Raw genomic sequence first — 16329 nt, 5'->3', positions numbered from 1 at the left:
AAAGAAACCTGAATTCGTTTTAAAAATCACCTTCCTGTCTCTTACGTTGAGTCAATGTTGGTTTCTCCCTTTTGGCTGTTTTGCAGTCATCAATGTGCTTGTTTGAACTCATTGATTTTCTTTCTGTTTTGGAAGAAGCGTCTGGGGAAGGAGGCTGAGTTGAGAAGGATTTCTCAGCCCCACAGCCTCCCGCTGCCTAATTAACATGGTCAAGTGCATACTCTGTTGGGTTTTAGAAACTTTATCCAGCTTTAGCCAAGAAGACACTTCTACCCTGGGGCAGGTTTTCTCCATGGGGAGATTAGCAGTGAAGAGGCTCTGAGTATGGGGGTTAGAATGTACTTAGAGGACGGCCTTTAGCACTAGAAGGTAATTAATGTTGGACATTTTTTTTCCTTCAGAGGTTGAGTGTCAAATATCGGACAGGGCTAGAGCCAGCTCGTTAATCCTGACAACTGTTACTTCTCTCTTGATGCTAGAGGGGTATTTGCCCTTTTAATTCCAGGCCTTATTGCCTCCTGCAGACGGCTCATGTCCAGAGGTTGTGCTGAGATCCAGCTACACACTCTTCCTGGCAGTCAGAAGTGTGCATTCATGGCAAGGCAGGAGTGAACAGCTTGTCTTGAGTGGGGTGGAAACACCCTTCACTATTTGCTGTGATTTTTTGCAAGTGTCACAGCATGGGTGAATTTGAGGGCCTAGTGTGGTAACGACCCAAGGCTGGGAGGGGTAAACTGTATATTTTTTGGCTTATTAAGAAGCCTTATAAAAGGTAATTTTGGAGGGCTTGTATAGATTTGGAAGACTGAAAATGGCCCATAACACTGACATTTTCTCATTGAACAGGGGTTTACGCTCTGTAAAGGGCCAGATAGTAAACGTTTTCAGCTTTGGGGGCCCTATAGTCCCTTGAAACTAATCAACACAACAATATCTTAGTGTTTAAACAGCCACAGACAGTGTGTAAACAGATGCATGTGGCTAGGTTCCAGTGAAACTTTGTTGAAACAAAACAAAACCAACAGGTGGTGGGCCAGGTTTGGCTTGCAGGCTGTGGTGTGCTCACCTCTGGTAGAAAGTACTGCTTCTGATTTGTAGGTCTGGCTTTGTGGCTAGATTTCATCTCAGAGACCAGTCTGTCCCTTATGTTCTGTCCTGGTGCTCCGGGGCTCCAGCATTCCAGATTGTCACTTGCTACACCTTGTAATAAAAGCAACCAATCCTGGGGTGCATCGTACACACTCTTGTCCTTCCCTGGCCACGGAAGGCCCTGGAGATCATGCCTAGCTGTCTGCTCTGGGTTCTTGTACTGCAGGAGATGGTCGCCTTCGGACCTCAAAGAGACTTTTGGGGCAAGGAAGACAGCTCCGCATTTGTACAAGCCGCTGCTGGTTTCCAGCCAACGGATCAGCAAGCTCTGTATTTTGCTATAGCCTTTGAGATAAGCCACAGTTCCAGGGACACGCTGTGGGGCACCAAAGGAGAGCTGAAAACCTCCCTTTTGCTGATGAGCTCGTGGCATTTTTTTGGTTTATCCGAGGTCTCCAGCAGGAAAGCTTCAGTAAGTGCCTTTCAAAACTCCAGAAGTTTTCCCACGTTTCTCCTTAAACTGTTGAAATCCAAGCAGGATATATGTAGTGTTTTCTCAAATGCAGGAAGGAATCTGCATTTTTATCAGAAAGCTGTGGGAGGGGCCTTTTGCAAAATGGAGCGTCTCCCTCTTTGCCCGACCGCTCTTGGATTGGTGTGATTATTTTTATTAGTTCCTGATGAGTGGCTCCTTTTAATACTTCTGTCCTACTGCTTGCAGTGACTCTGGTGTGCCTGTAACTGGGGCGCAGTAATTCAGCTGTGGCTGAATTATATGCACTATGACAGCCGGAATGTACAGTGTGTTTTATGGGGGTTGTTGACATAGAGATCAGCAGATAGCTTAATTCCCTGCCATCCATGTGAGGGCTGGGGGCACACTCCAAGGAACGGAGGGAAGTTCACGGTATTTCTAAGCGTTGTGGTGAATTGATCCAGGACTTCTTTTCTTTTCTCCAATCAACCTGGAGTAAAACATAGCATTGGATTTCCACCCAGCGGAGTTAGGAGTTAGCAAAACTCGCAGTTTGACCACATGGACTTTGATCCTCGGGAAGAACTGATTAAAATTTTTGAAAGAGGGATAAGAGGTCGAGGAAGACAGTCCACGTGACCACCCATGAAATCGGTCAAAAGTTAGAAAACACACAGCTGTGAGCAACCAGATTGGGTGTGTTGTTTTTATTGTTGTGATGATCGGGTTTGAAAAGAGAGACTTCCTTTGGAGACCTGACTCCAGCTCCCCTCGCTGTGTAAGGAAGATGCTAAATGAAGCAATTCTTGAGATCTTTTTTTGGTATGAGTCAGAATTCTGTTGACACAAACCTGCTTAATTTTCCGAAAACCATCCCATTGTCCCTGGCTCACGATAGGTACCAAATTGCCTGGGACCCTTTCCCCAAACCTAAGCCCCTGTAACATTTCTCGTCCTGCCCTGTCTCAGTGCAGGATGGGGATGGTACATCCCTGTCTGTTCGGGAAGGTGTGTGTGTCCCTATCAGCTTTCACGGCGCTGCCTCTGATCTCTGGGTTCTGAGCAACTGAGTGAGAGATGGGCTCTGTTGATGAGGTGGGGGACCACCTGCTCTTAGAGATAGAGGTCTCCGGCCCTTCTCCCAGGGCAGGGCTCTCGCTGGGGCAGCTGTGGCTTTGATTGAAAAGATATGCGGCCCTCTGGAGCTGACTTCAACCCAGTGGCACTGGTCTTTGAAAAATGCACTTCGGCCGAGCCCCTGTGGCACTTGTTTGCTGAGGGATTTTGCCTTTGCTTAGAAGCGAGAACACAGCTTCAGCCGGATTGCCCCTCCCTGAAGGCGTTTGCTACGAATGAGTCTTCTACTAATATGTTTAAGGATTTATAAGGAAAACAGAGTCCTTCTTAAATAAAAGGGACATTGACATAAAAAGCAGTAATGGTTGATGCTATCTGTTTTTGCAGATAAGCGTTTTGTCACAGAGGACGATTTATGGTGGGAATACCACGTAGCTACCGTGGCAGGTGATAAATCACTTTTCTCACCACTGGATATCGAGAAGAAAGGGATACAAAGACCTTTTAGCCATAGGAAAAGTAAAAGCACTCCAGAGCATTTTGGTTTCTACGTGATACAGGGCAGAAAGTTTGCTAGAGAACTGGGATTGTGGGTATGTGTACACTTAACGTGAAATATCTTAATTTCATTTTGAGTAAAGCGATAGTTAAGATCTGCGTGGAGAAAATGGAATCTTGAAAAACTCAGTCCATACCTTGGATGGAGTAAGTGATGCTTTTCCATTTAGGGTTTTCGTGCAAGTAGAAGAGGTGACTATGATGATGATAAAAATCAGGACCTGTATCTTGGACTCTGTGTAAGTTTTCTTACTGCCCACAGCCGGGTGGATCTGAGAAAACAGGCACAAATGCACTTATAAGATGTTAAGGGTGAGAACAAAGCAAGCACCTTCAGAGACTTTTTAGGAATGTCTCGGAAGGTGTGAGTCCAGAGAGGGATTACGAAGCTCGAGGTCTTCTTTCCTGGGACCTTCCTCCCCTGTACTTCTCTTCCTCTTAACTTCATACCATTGCCACTTGGATGGGTGGAGTCTCCTGCTGGCCTCCACCGATGCCTCCTTGTGGATAGAAAGGCTCTGGTCAAAGACTAGCCTTTGAGGAAACCCGAATCTAGGCCGCCGGCCAGCTGGAGTGAAAGACTTCCTTCCAGAGGACTCATCCTTTTCCGCAGGGCTTTGTTAGAGCAGAGATCTGTCGGCAATGAGCGTGTGGGTTCACACAGCATTCATTACATACTGGAGTCTGGGGACAGGTAAGGTACAGATGTGAGGACTTCTGTGCCACCTAGCGTGAAGTCAGCCATCACTTATTTTCCAAGAATTGAATGCATGTGCAGCCTTTACTCTGTGACTAGCGTAAAAAAGGAAATATCCCTGTCATTATTGCCATAAAATGTCAAGTCGGAGTCTTCCATTTTGTTAACGTTCCTGGTCTCTTCTAGGTGCTGTATGCTCCAGGAGTTCCTCAGTCAGTATTTGTTTATTTAGTTGTTCGTTCACTCATGCATTTGCTCGTTTATCCATTCGAGAAATACTTGAGGCCTTCTACCTGCTATCCTCAGTGCCAGCACCCGGCAGCAACGAAAACAAGAGTCCTGTCCTCAGGGGGCTTACATCCTAGTAGGTCAGAGCCTGGCAGTACGCGAAGTCGGATATAAAGTGTGTCCGCTGGGTCTTAAGTGCCTGGAAGTAAATGAAGTGGCGGTGGTGGCGAACAGAAAGTGATGGGAGGATAAGCTAGCATCCATTGTGTTCTCAGCCTCTCCAGGTGTCAGTGACTTCCTGGCCTTCTCTGCCTGTCATCCTGACAGCAGCTCTGGGGGCCTGACCAGGACTGTTCTCCCCATTTACAGATGAGGAAAGCAGGGCACAGTGTTTAAGAGACAGGCAAGGTGACTCAGAGGGTAGATGTCGAGTCACCCAGAAACCCTTCTCTCAACCTCGTGAGAGTCCCTCATCTCCACCACTGCCACCCCCAGCCCAGTACCTGGCATGGGGCTCAATGAGGATCTGTTCAGGCTTGATACTTGAAGGCACACTGTGCTCCGTACTGGGAAGGAAAAGAAATGTAAACGCAGGTCCTGCCTGGAGAAGTCCCAGTCCAATGAGGAAGGCCCCTGGGACGCTCCGCCACCGTGCTCGGAGTGTCCCAGCTGAGCCCCACAGGCCCTGCGGTGCAGGGCCAGGTGGGGTCTATCCCCAAGTGTGGTGGTGTGGGGAGTGGGTGGAACTTCTCGGAGGGCTTCACCGAGGAGGGAGCAGCCTTGGTAGAGAGAGCAGAGAAGAAAAGGGCATTTCCAGCAGTGGGACTTATCAGTGTAGAAGCCTAGAGGCTTGGAAAAACGTGGCGCCCAAGAGGCAGGAATATGTCCCATCGTGCAAGGATGAGGTGGCACCCACTCCCCCCCACAAAGGATCAGTAACCTGCTTGTGCTGAGGTTCCCCAGAGGCTGCCTGGAGAGAAGCTCAGACTTCATTTCATAAGGCAGTCTCCAGGTTCCTCTTGTTCATCTTGAGGGACTGACATTCTTATGAAGGACCTGCAAAAAAAAGTCTTAGGAATAAAGACCAGAGTGCAGTTCACCAGGTGAGGCCGTGTGATGAAGAAGAAGCGTACTTGATGTAGGATCAGACGAGCTTGATTCAGATTGCAGCAGCAGCATTTAACCTTGGATGAGACTTTTTATTCCTTAGAGACTCAGCTTTTCATCTGGAAGTGGGGGTAATGATACCTCCATCCTCAGGGATCCAGGGCTGAACAGGAATTTTAGCCGAGCTCTCTTAATTTCTGTGACCTGCCCCCTGTTGCAGTGCAGATCTCTTTGAAAAACTGCAGGTCTGGCTTACCCCCATGAAATAGGAACAGTTTCAGCGTAGGCCCTGTGCTGGTTAATAGGTTTGTCACTCGTTTTAATCACAGGATTTTACTTTCTCTTAGCACTGTGGCTGATTATTTAATTTTGACGTAATTGTGTGGCAAATATCCTGCATAAGGAGGTAGGGCTGTATAAAGAGTATGGCCACAAACAGGGTTTGGTCGTGGGCCAGCAAATTCCTAGCTGCCTTTGCTGCCACGTGTTACCATATCAAATGAGTTGCACCGGGATCCTCCGCCTGCCGCTGATGGCTCGTTCTCACTTGGGTGACTGTGTCGAAGGTAGTTTTGCAGTGTCATTGTGTCGGTCATTATAGTAATGACATGCATTTACCAAAATTCTGTTGGAGAGTCATTTTCAGCTCTGCCTGGAGAGAGCCCTGTGGATCTCCAGGTACCTCAAAGGCTATAAAACTGCTCCAGTCAAAACTGGTTTGAATTTACTGCTTCAGAGATGCAGTATGAAACCCAAGACAGCAATGGGTGTGTATTTTTGGAGCAACTAAAGACGCCTGCGTTTCCAAGGGAAGATTAATAATAAGGACATTTATTGCTTGTAGCACCTTTAACCTTGCATTTTAAAAGAGACGACTTTTTTTTTTCTGTAATTATAACCAGCTCCTGGGAGATAAACAAGTTAGTGATGGTCTGCACCATTTTACAGATGAGATCACCGAGGTTTGTGGCTTCCAGCATCCATTTCTCTTTGAGGCCAGGCTTCACACGGCTCTTCCCTTGGTGGGTTTCTTCTTATCCCTAACATCGCAGCTTAGATGCTGCCTGTCAAAGAGGCCTTGCTTCATTTTCCTTGAAAGTAAAACTGCTTTCCCCACCCGTTGTTTCCTTTTGCCACTTAATTCCCTTCTTAGCAATAGTCAGGAGCTTTAATTTTCTTTATGACAGCTTGCTGTTAGTGTTTATTATTTAATTTTACTTATGAGTCTGTCTCTACTGTAAGAACATGTACTCCCTAAAGGCCAGGGCTCCATCTTTGTACCTGTTGCCCTAGTGCAGTGCCTGACACCTGTGAGGCCCTTTGTTAATATTTAAGCAAGGGGGTAGTAGTTGAGGTTTTAAAGGCTAAGCTGTTCATTGAATGTTTATGTTCAGAAGGCAGAAAGCAGACTGAAGGAAGGTTGACTGAGGTATAAACATTGTTATGAAAACACATTTCCAACAATGAAATAGGTTTGTGCTTTAATGTGTATAGTTTTCTGAATAATGTCTGGCAGACAAATAAGACTTGCTTTGGGAGATTTTTTTTAATACAACACATTTCGAATTAGAGGACATTTCAGTGCTTGTTCTACTTGAGTAGGATTGATGAAAATCTGTTAATCATCAGTTTTGCTTAAAACACCTGAGGAATTTTTAAAGTTTGGAAACCCAGGCCATGATCTTGAACTTTTATTTCTAATAATAGTCATACTTGGCTTTTTTTTTTTTAACAGATTGTGTAGTTACTAATTGTTTTTTGACTCTTAGCATATTTGCATGTAGTTTAGAAGGCTAGCTGTGGAAGTATCCAGGTCAGTTGAAAAAGCTCCCTCCTCAGTGATAGGCGTCCAAGTTGTTCAAACTACACGATTCTTAAAACTTGTTCTTTTTACATCTCACCATTTGGGTGAGGCAGGACAGTCCAGTTCTGAATGACTGTTGGAGAACTTGTCTAATGAACAAGCAGATTTTTCTCTTATATTTTTCTACGGGTCCAACTCTATTACTTGAGGTATCTTCAGCTATAGGTGGTAGAACTTTCAAATCAAAACAGCTTAAACATGTTGTCTTAGGGATACAGACTAGGTGATTCCCAGGTTAGTGAGTTGAGCAGCTCAGTATTCTTGTCAAGGACTCAAGTTCTCCTTGGTCATCCTTAGCATGTTCACTTGGTCTCTTCGTGGTCCGAAGATCCTGGCATCACATCTAGACATGACAGCCTCCAGAGACGGCAGCAAGGCATAATCTCCTTGTCTCTGCAGTAGTGTAAAGGACGCTTTCCTAGAAGCCCTAGAAGAGAATGCACCTTTATAATGTCTTGCTAGGCAGGAGGGGCCACGCCCCTCCTCGAGTTATGGGGCCTGAATTACCATGATTGGCTTGGACCACTTGGGATCTATTCACTTTCTCTGAGGGTGACTAAAATGTGGATTGTTTTGTCAAAGAAAAGGTGAAAAAGAGATGAGCAGGCAGTAAGAGGTCTCTGCCATTCTAGGTATTTTTGGGGTTTTTTAACAGGATTTTTTTCTTTTTAATTTGGCCGCATCGGGTCTCAGTTGCAGCACACGGGCTCTTCATTGTGGTGCACGGGCTTCTCTCTAGTTGTGGCGCACAGGCTCCAGAGCACGCAGCCTCAGTACTTACAGCACGTGGGCTCTCTAGTTGTGGTGCATGGGCTCTAGAGTGCACAGGCTCAGTAGTTGCAGCACGCAGGCTTAGTTGCCCACAACATGTGGGATCTTAGTTCCCCGACCAGGGATTGAACTTGCGTCCCCTGCATTGGAAGGCCCATTCTTAACCACTGGACCACCAGGGAAGTCCCTGCCATTCCAGGTTTATCCTGCTAAAAGTCCTCTTCACGGATGTGTGTCAATCTCTCTCTGATAATGAACATTTGACCAAACTGGAACAAAGTGACAATTCTTTGTGTGGATGGTTCCCACCATCAAGTCAGATTTTCATCCTGGGAATTCTGTGATGAAAGCTCCTCCTGCAGTGTTTTCTCTTACGAGATGAATGCTGCGCTCACAGGTCATAAGACTCTTTGGATAAGATTTTAAAATAGTGTTTTAATCCAGATGTGCTAAGTGAGCACGCCTGTTTACCAGCTGAGGTTTTCTTGTACTAGAAGAGATGTCATTTCGTGCAGACTGTGAAAGGAAATTGGTTCAAGTAAGTCTGACTGCGAAGTTTGCAAAATCAAACCCACCCTCTGTCTCTCTCTTGCGATAGAAAATAGAAATATAACTCAAAATTGTCAAACAATCATCGTGTGGTCTCTGGAAATTTCAAGCTTGCACTACCTTGCCTTTTCCCCTAATTATGTTAATACTTGGAATGTTTAGGCTTTCCGATGTTTGACTTTTCTGAAGTTGAGAAAAGGTATCGAGTTGATTTTTACTTTTCCCAGATGTCACTCATTTCTTTGACATAAAAATCCTTATCTCACAGGAGAAGCTTCAGGAAATGGGTTATGGAATGAAGACCAACCTGGCTTTTATGAGAACAGGGATGCTTTTCACTAGAAACATAATTTTCAACAAACGGTGCCAGTTTGGAAACCTGTCGGATTGGTCCCGTCTTTACAGGGTATTATGGAGGTTGAAATCAGCATAAAGGTTTATCATCCTTATTCTTAGAGACAGCATTAAGAAACATTATCTGTCAGTTCATCCAACTTTTCTCCTTTTCAGATGAGGAAACGTAGGCTTAAAGAGATTAACGGACTTGTTCACATCTGTTCATTTGGGGGGATATACTATTTCCTTATAGCCCCAGAGAACACACGGCCCATGCAATATTGTATAGCGTTGTATATATACAGTCACCTTAACAAATTTCTACTTAGGTAACTTTGATATTTATTGTAAAAGTAGCAATTGGGAGTGGTGGTAATAGTGATGATGAGAATGATAAAAGTCAACAGAACAGCAGCCTAACGTTTATTGAGCACTTACTGTGTGCCAGGCAGCATGCCTAGAGTTTCACTGGCATGCTCTCACTTCAGCCCAGCAATAACTGTATCGGTCCCCATTTACAAATGAAAGGAGTGAAGTTTGTAGGTTAAACTAGCCCAGTGTCACACAGCTGGTGAGTAGCAGAGCTGGGATTCCAGCCCATGTTTGGCTGATTTTAGAGCCTGGGTTCTTAATGAAGAGACTTGCCATTAACCGTGGTGGGCAGGGGCGGCGGTTGTGACACTGAGAAGGAAAGGTCCTGAGTGACATCAAGCATGACCAGCCCTAGGAAGGACTGGATCACCGAGTGGGCATAGGGTACTGTATATATCAGGGGAAAAGTATAACTTCCTTTCGCCCCAGCAGAGGAAGTGCTGGCGAGGGAGGAAACCTCAGCCAGGGGTTCAGGCTGTGAAATGAGAAGTCAGCTACAGGTGCTGGAGGGAGCTGATGGAACTCGGGTGGGGCTGGGTTGAGATCCCAGCTCCCTGTGACACACACCCTGGATTGAAGCCATAGTGCTACTAGTGAGAGTAGACCAGATGCTTAAGTAAAAGGTGGGCCTGGGACACACGGACAGGTGTCCTAGGGGGAGGCACCAGCTAAAGTGTGAAGAGCCCTGCAAGGCAGGCGGTGAGTCCCAGGATTATAAAAAGCTTTTTCAGATGGGAAAACAGAATTTTGGAGACTTTAAGTGACAGCCCCAAGTCTACAGCTCTGAGTCATTCAGCTGGGCTTGTCAGGCCCTGGATTTGAGATCTTGGATGTAGAGTTATATAGGTTTGGTTCTAGAAGGGCTGGCTCAGGAAGCGAGAAGGACAAGAGGTAGGAAGAAGGCAGTACACCAAAGACCAAAGAGGTTCAACCTATAAGGCTTCAGCCACGCTCACGGAAGCCCAGGAGCCCAGGGAGGAACGTGTGTGTTACACACAGTGCATGTGGATGATCAGAATTACCGTGACACCAGTAACAGGTTGCACCCCGGGGATGAGCCTGGGCTCTGGAGGCCGACTGCTTCACGCCCTAGCTTTTGCATCCTCATGCTGTGTTACTTCTAACAGATTGCTTTCCCTCTCTGGGCCTCAGGTGCATCTTCTGTGAACATTGGGATAAGAATAATACCTCCTAGAATGTTGGAAGAGTTCAATGAGATTTAGAGCAGGAGTTGGCAAACCTTTCTAAAAGGGACAGTTCATGGATATTTTTGCCCTTGGGGACCATACGGTCTTTGTCAAGACTGTTCCACTCTCCTATAAGTTGGTGGAAAACTCAGGCATTTGAAAACCTATTATCTGTCATAGAAAATTTGCAGAAAATCCCGCAGTAGGCAAGTGGCCCTAGGCTTGTGAATGAAATCCCATAAAATGGTAGCCGTAAACGTTCAGCTTCAGATTCCAAATGGTTAACGCAGTCAAATGCAAAAAACAGATAACTTTTTTTAAATACAGGGTTTCAGTCCGTGTAACTGTGATTATAAGAGGCATGTCCTCTCTGCACGTCTGCTCAGCTTTCTCCTCAACACTGCTTTTGATTTATCCAGCTCATCTACCATTTTTAAAAAATAGAAATATAATTTGACAAGTCGCAGCCCATGGTTAAGTAAGGATCGCCCTCAAGTCTGAAAACGTGTTTTCTGTTTATAGAAAAAGGGATTAAGCTGATTTGGAAATGCTGAGAAGATGCACTTCATTCTGAAGGTGACAAGTAACTGAGGCGTGTATCTAGGAACCTTTGGTAAAGAATTCTCTTCCCCTCTCCTCAAATTAAAAAGTGAAGAAAAGTAAAGAAAGCGCAAAAAGTTGTTCAGTGGTGCTGTCTATTCGAGCTCTGATATGGGGGGAAAATGGCAATGTGTATTCATTATGCCCCCAATTTTGTAAATTTTAGATGCTCTTGCACTAAATGAAGGCAAAAAAAAGTACATGGTGTGCCTGAGATGGGGCCAACCTTGGTAAGTAGGGCTTTGTGGGGCTGGAGGATGGTTTTGTAACATGGCTCTCCAAAAGCAAATTGAGGTCTGAGTAATGACATATCTTGTTGTGCTTCACAAGGAACGGGGCCTTTTTGTTTATTTTTTCAAAGAGACTCTGGAAACCATGTCTAATTTCAATCTAATGAAACACCTCCTAACATCAGGGGTTTCTTGGGCCAGTGTTTTATAAGAATTGCATCTCATGGTCATCATGTAACAGGGTGTCCTATATTCACAGATACACTCTGCATCACATCACCTATTAGACTTCTTTTATTGGCTTAACTCTGATAATGGTAATGAAGTTCTCATTGCTTTTTTTTTAATATGTTGGACATTAATTTATTAAGTGTCAGTCAGCTCCTACGATGTGCAGTACTTAGAGGTAGGAGGGACCATGGGGATGTCCGTCCATTTATCCCTGTGAATGTGTAAGTCACGATGACTCAGGCTTTTCTGGGCTGCTTTGGAGATTAGAAATTGACTCAGATGAGGTGATGTTTTTTGACCAAACTTTATAAATCTCCCAGAGGATGTTGGCAGTGGAGTTTGGCAAGCAGAATATATCTTCTTGAAATCCAGTAAGCTCAATGGATTCCTAATGAAAAAAAAGAGCTTTTCCAACAGAAAAGATAATTTGGGTTGCTGTGAGATATTACCTGTACCAAGTTGTGATTATTTGTTTAAAATCATACCAAGAAATGAGGAAAAAGAACTTCTTTTTAAAGTTTGCTTGTCCAGAAATGGAAACCCTGGACTTGAGTTCGGGCTGACATTTCCCAAACACGGGCCTCATCCATGGTGGAAAGTGCATGAGGATCTGCACGTGAAGACCGACCCCAGCATCCTTGCCCATGCCCGTCATGTGGACCCAGTAGTATTTTTCAGCACTAGTGCAGTTCAGTGTTTCCCTGAGAGTCCTGGCTTCCTGGGCAACTGAGCGGATTAGCCGTATCAGATGCTGAGAAAGGAAGCTCGCACCCACATGTTTAGAACACACTTGGGGGGTCTCCGTTAGTGAGTAGAAACAGTGTCTGTGGTCGGGGAAGCCCTTGCCCTGTGGTGTGTGCAGCAGCCTTCTGGGAATACTGCGTAATCAGAGCTGGGACACTCACTCCATCCCAGCCAGTGGACAGACGGGCAGCAGCGTGCTCTGGTCACAGCAATTATGAAGCAGGCAGAGGGTGCAGGAGCTCATCTAAGTGGGGAATGAGCCCTAATGGTTGAGAGGTTGAAAGCTTTCAGAATATTTGCTGCTTCTCTTAAAACAGCTCCGCGAGAGTGGTTGAGCAGATGTAAGAACTAAACGTTATCCTGCTCGCAGATGAGTCAAATCTCAGACAAAACACATATTTTATTTCAGTATCCAGTTGATCAGTGAGAAGTAAAGAGTTCCTCCTTGGGGCTTCCCTGGTGGCGCAGTGGTTGAGAGTCCGCCTGCCGATGCAGGGGACACGGGTTCGTGCCCCGGTCCGGAAAGATCCCACATGCCGTGGAGCGGCTGGGCCCGTGAGCCATGGCCGCTGAGCCTGCGCGTCTGGAGCCTGTGCTCCGCAACGGGAGAGGCCACAACAGTGAGAGGCCCGTGTACCGCAAAAAAAAAAAAAAAAAAAAAAAGTTAAAAAAAACCTTCCCTGAAGGTAGGAAAGTCGTATAAAGTTTATTTCCTGGATCCCTTTGTTTGGTTGTCTTCTGCTAATAGACAAATTTGCTTAATTTTCAAATGGTTTCCCCACATGAGCTGTTTCCATGATTGCTTGTCCTCCTCCCCTTGCGTTTTCCCTCTGTCTTTCCCGGTTTGTCTCTGACAAGCCTCATTTAGACCTAGGAGATAGATTTCAGGGTCCAAAAATGCCAAACCCACTTCATGCACATGAACCATGACCCTTGGTGATGGTCTCCAGGAGCCAGGAGGTTTTCTATGTTAGAGGATCTTAATCCTCTAACATAATAATGTTCTTCTGCATTATTAAGTGAGTGAGGCTTAGTCCTGGCGGTATTAACACGGAAGTGTCCCTATTCCAACACCTCCATCTCCGTTTAATTAATATGATGCTGATGCAAAGAGGTCCATCTGCCGAAGGTCAGGGCACCATCCCACCATGATGAGAAAAGGAGCAGATAAAATTGGCAGAGTTTGCAAAGGTTTGTTTAAGCACCTTTGAATGAGTAGGTTGAGTATTTCCAGATATGGAGCGAAATGTATCTGACATGCCATTGAGTTGATGTGTTTAAATAATTTCCCAATTCTTCTTGCATGTGTACAGTAGTGCAGGTTTTCTTATGGAAGGTCCTGTTTGTCAGTATGTGTATGTAAATTGGGATCCAGAGATTGTATTCTCAAATACACCCTTGTACGGTAGGGGTGGAGGAAGAATACTCAGCTTCAAGAGGATTCCAGTCACTATCTGTCTTCGCCTCTGTTGTTTCATCTGTGAAACGGCTACATTGCTACTGCTAAGTATAGGATCCTCGTGATAACCAAATTAGGAGGAATATGTGTAAATCGCCAGGTGTAGCTCTTGGCACATGAAAGAGGCTCTCTTGAGGCTTGAAGGGAAAGGTTTCCAAGGCTTTGAGGAATAAGATTTTAAGCCTTCTTGGATTAAAGCCACGTTGATATCTGCAGAAAGTTGGTTACCTTATTGATTGGCTGCATCGGGTCTTAGTTGCAGCACACGGGATCTTTGTTGAGGTGTGAGGGATCTTTTCGTTATGGCGTGTGGTCTGTTCGGGTTTCTCTGTAGTTGTGGTGCACAGGCTCCAGGGCGCGTGGGCTCTCTCGTTGAGGTGCGCGAGCTCAGTAGTTGTGGGGCGTGGGGCTAGTTGCCCCGCAGCATGTGGGATCTTAGTTTCCCGACCAGGGATCGAACCCGCCTTCCCTGCACTGGAAGTTGGATTCTTTACCACTGGACCACCAGGGAAGTCCCGAGTGTTGTTTACTTTGAGAGCAGGCACTGTCTGGTGCAGACTCTGGGGAGATGTCCCATGCAGATAGAAATTTTGACATTGCCCTTGCTAATTAGATCATGTTAGGGACAGCGGGCAGGTCTGCCGCATCTGCCTTTGACAGAATGTATTATCTGGGGTTTGTAAATGAATTGTATGCTCACATGTCCTCTCTAAGTGTAAATATTGATTCTCAGGAAGAACTGAAATAATATTGTGGTGGGACATTTTCTCCTTGTTTAGGTTTTTGCCTTGCTGTATTTAATTGCATGCACGTTAAAACTGCAACACAGCCTTGGCCAGACTTCGGTCAACCAGATACCACTGCCAGTTCTTCTGCGATCCATACTGTTACCTATTTAATATTTTTATTTAAGTACACGCTTCAAAAATGTGAATTTATTTTAAAGGGAAACAATGCTCTCCTTACCGTGAGTGGAAAACTGCCACATGCAGTAACTAGAAAGTGCTTTAATGTGCAGGGAAAACAGTGTCTTCAGATCTGCTGAAGGCACCAAGTTTAAGGCCTGCAGCCCTTGTGCAAAAGGAAATTATCAAGTGGGTGAGAGAGATGTTTAAGATGTGTTAGCGCCCATCAGAGAGTTTCTCCTTAACGCGAACAGCTTAGACAAGTTCTGAGGGTTTTTTTTTGGGATTCCTGTGTCAACATATTTTATAGATTAGACCCCATTTAATGCCATCACCTAATCTCTTATTAATGCCAGTATCATTAGGGGCTCCCATTTTCTCCTCCCCTGGAAACAAAGTTCAGCGCATTGCCGGGCTGCAACTGTACTCTTAAGAAACACAGATTTGAGTAACTCTTTCTCAGTTAGCCCATCAGGTTGGGAAGGACATTGCCAACCAGGCAGAATGTAATAAATCCAAACCCACTGAAAGACATTAGCCAGAGAACTGCCATGTACAGCCCCCGGGAAACTGAGGCTACCGGGGTGACCTGATTGCTAGGTGTACACCTGGGCATTTCTTGAGGATAGGACCGCTGTTTCAATGCTACTGTAGCGTTTCTCTTGTATTCGAAGCCGGGTGCCATGTGTATAGTCGACTCTGTAATCAGTTGTTGGGCAAACTTGGAGCATCTGGCAGCTTGCCAAGCAGGGCAGTTCCGTCTCCTTGGAAGCTTTTGTAATCCTATTGCAGACGCTGCCACCCAGTACAGCTCTTAGGTGTTCCTGGCTTGTGGGAGCAGTGATGAAACTCGAAGACTCACGACAGGGCGTGACGTAAGAGGTTAATGTGAAGCTGACACGGCGTGTTTAGGTCATTAAAATGTTAGCCCACCCCTCCCTGCCATTTGCATGGAGAGAGGTCTTGGAATGGACTCTTTTCAGGTTTGGAGCCACCTACTTCTCACCGCACCTTATCAGTCCTGGGGTCACAGCCCCTGAACAGGAGGGAGGCTGGACGGATGGGAAAAGGAGTCGGAAGGAGAGTTTGCATGTTCACATTTCTGGGCCTGGGCACTGGGTGTGCCTCAGACCTGGCAAACGCCAGTGAGGGATGAGTCATCTCATTTATTTTTGCCTGCTTTTCTGTTTTGATTGAGTGGATACTCTAAGCTTATCATAATTATTTTTGGCAGGGGGAGGGTTATTATGTTAGAGCAAAAAAATTTAGTGTTCAAAATAATGATACTTTTGAACCATGCTGTGATATTTGTATCTTAACAAAGAACTCTCATACTGTGCAAAAATTAGGACATTTAAACTAATATTTAGTACTTACTTTTTTAAAAAAAATTGTTTGCCTGCTAGCTTTCCAGATATGTTCCTGGAGGGTTTGGGGTTGGTTGGTTGTGTTTTCACATGCCCAGGGAACTTTGCTCCTCTGTATACAGCTAGCCATGGATTTTATTTTTATTATTTAAAAATAGCAAGTACATTACAGAGAGCTGTTTTCGAAAACAGAGTTTCTGTGCTTGATTTCATTAGTCCTAAAGACAAAAAGCACGTATTAAAGATACAAACTTTTTTCAAATTATGAAAGTAATGTATTTTCATTTTATAGAACATACGGAAAAATATGTGACAGTGAGATCCCACCAACTGGAGATAATATTTTGGTGTGTCTTCTACTCTTTGATTTTTATGCATAGGAAAAAAACCGTTGAAATTAAACCACTTCGTGAATTTTCTTATTTTTGCTTCTCTCCTTGTAAGACACAAGTTGAACTAAATGGTATTTATGTTCTAAAACTC

The 16329-nt window shown here is 45.1% G+C and overlaps 1 protein-coding gene across 2 annotated transcripts in view; it reads left to right on the top strand.

Annotated features, from left to right (window-relative positions):
• Window positions 1–16329, top strand: part of PDZRN3 (PDZ domain containing ring finger 3) — a 246698-nt gene that overhangs the window by 49632 nt on the left and 180737 nt on the right. The window contains exon 1 of one of the 2 annotated variants that reach the window (XM_060022921.1): window positions 1501–1561. The exons of the other annotated variant lie outside the window; for it this stretch is intronic. Within the exon in view, the coding sequence (XP_059878904.1) occupies window positions 1508–1561 (54 nt within the window). The 5' untranslated portion in view covers window positions 1501–1507. Of the gene's footprint in view, window positions 1–1500; window positions 1562–16329 lie in introns of those variants that run through there. 2 annotated transcript variants of the gene reach the window in all.

This window comes from Delphinus delphis, chromosome 10 (genome assembly GCF_949987515.2).
Source record: "Delphinus delphis chromosome 10, mDelDel1.2, whole genome shotgun sequence".
NCBI lineage: Eukaryota > Metazoa > Chordata > Mammalia > Artiodactyla > Delphinidae > Delphinus > Delphinus delphis.
This window is presented reverse-complemented; position numbering and strand designations above follow the sequence as displayed.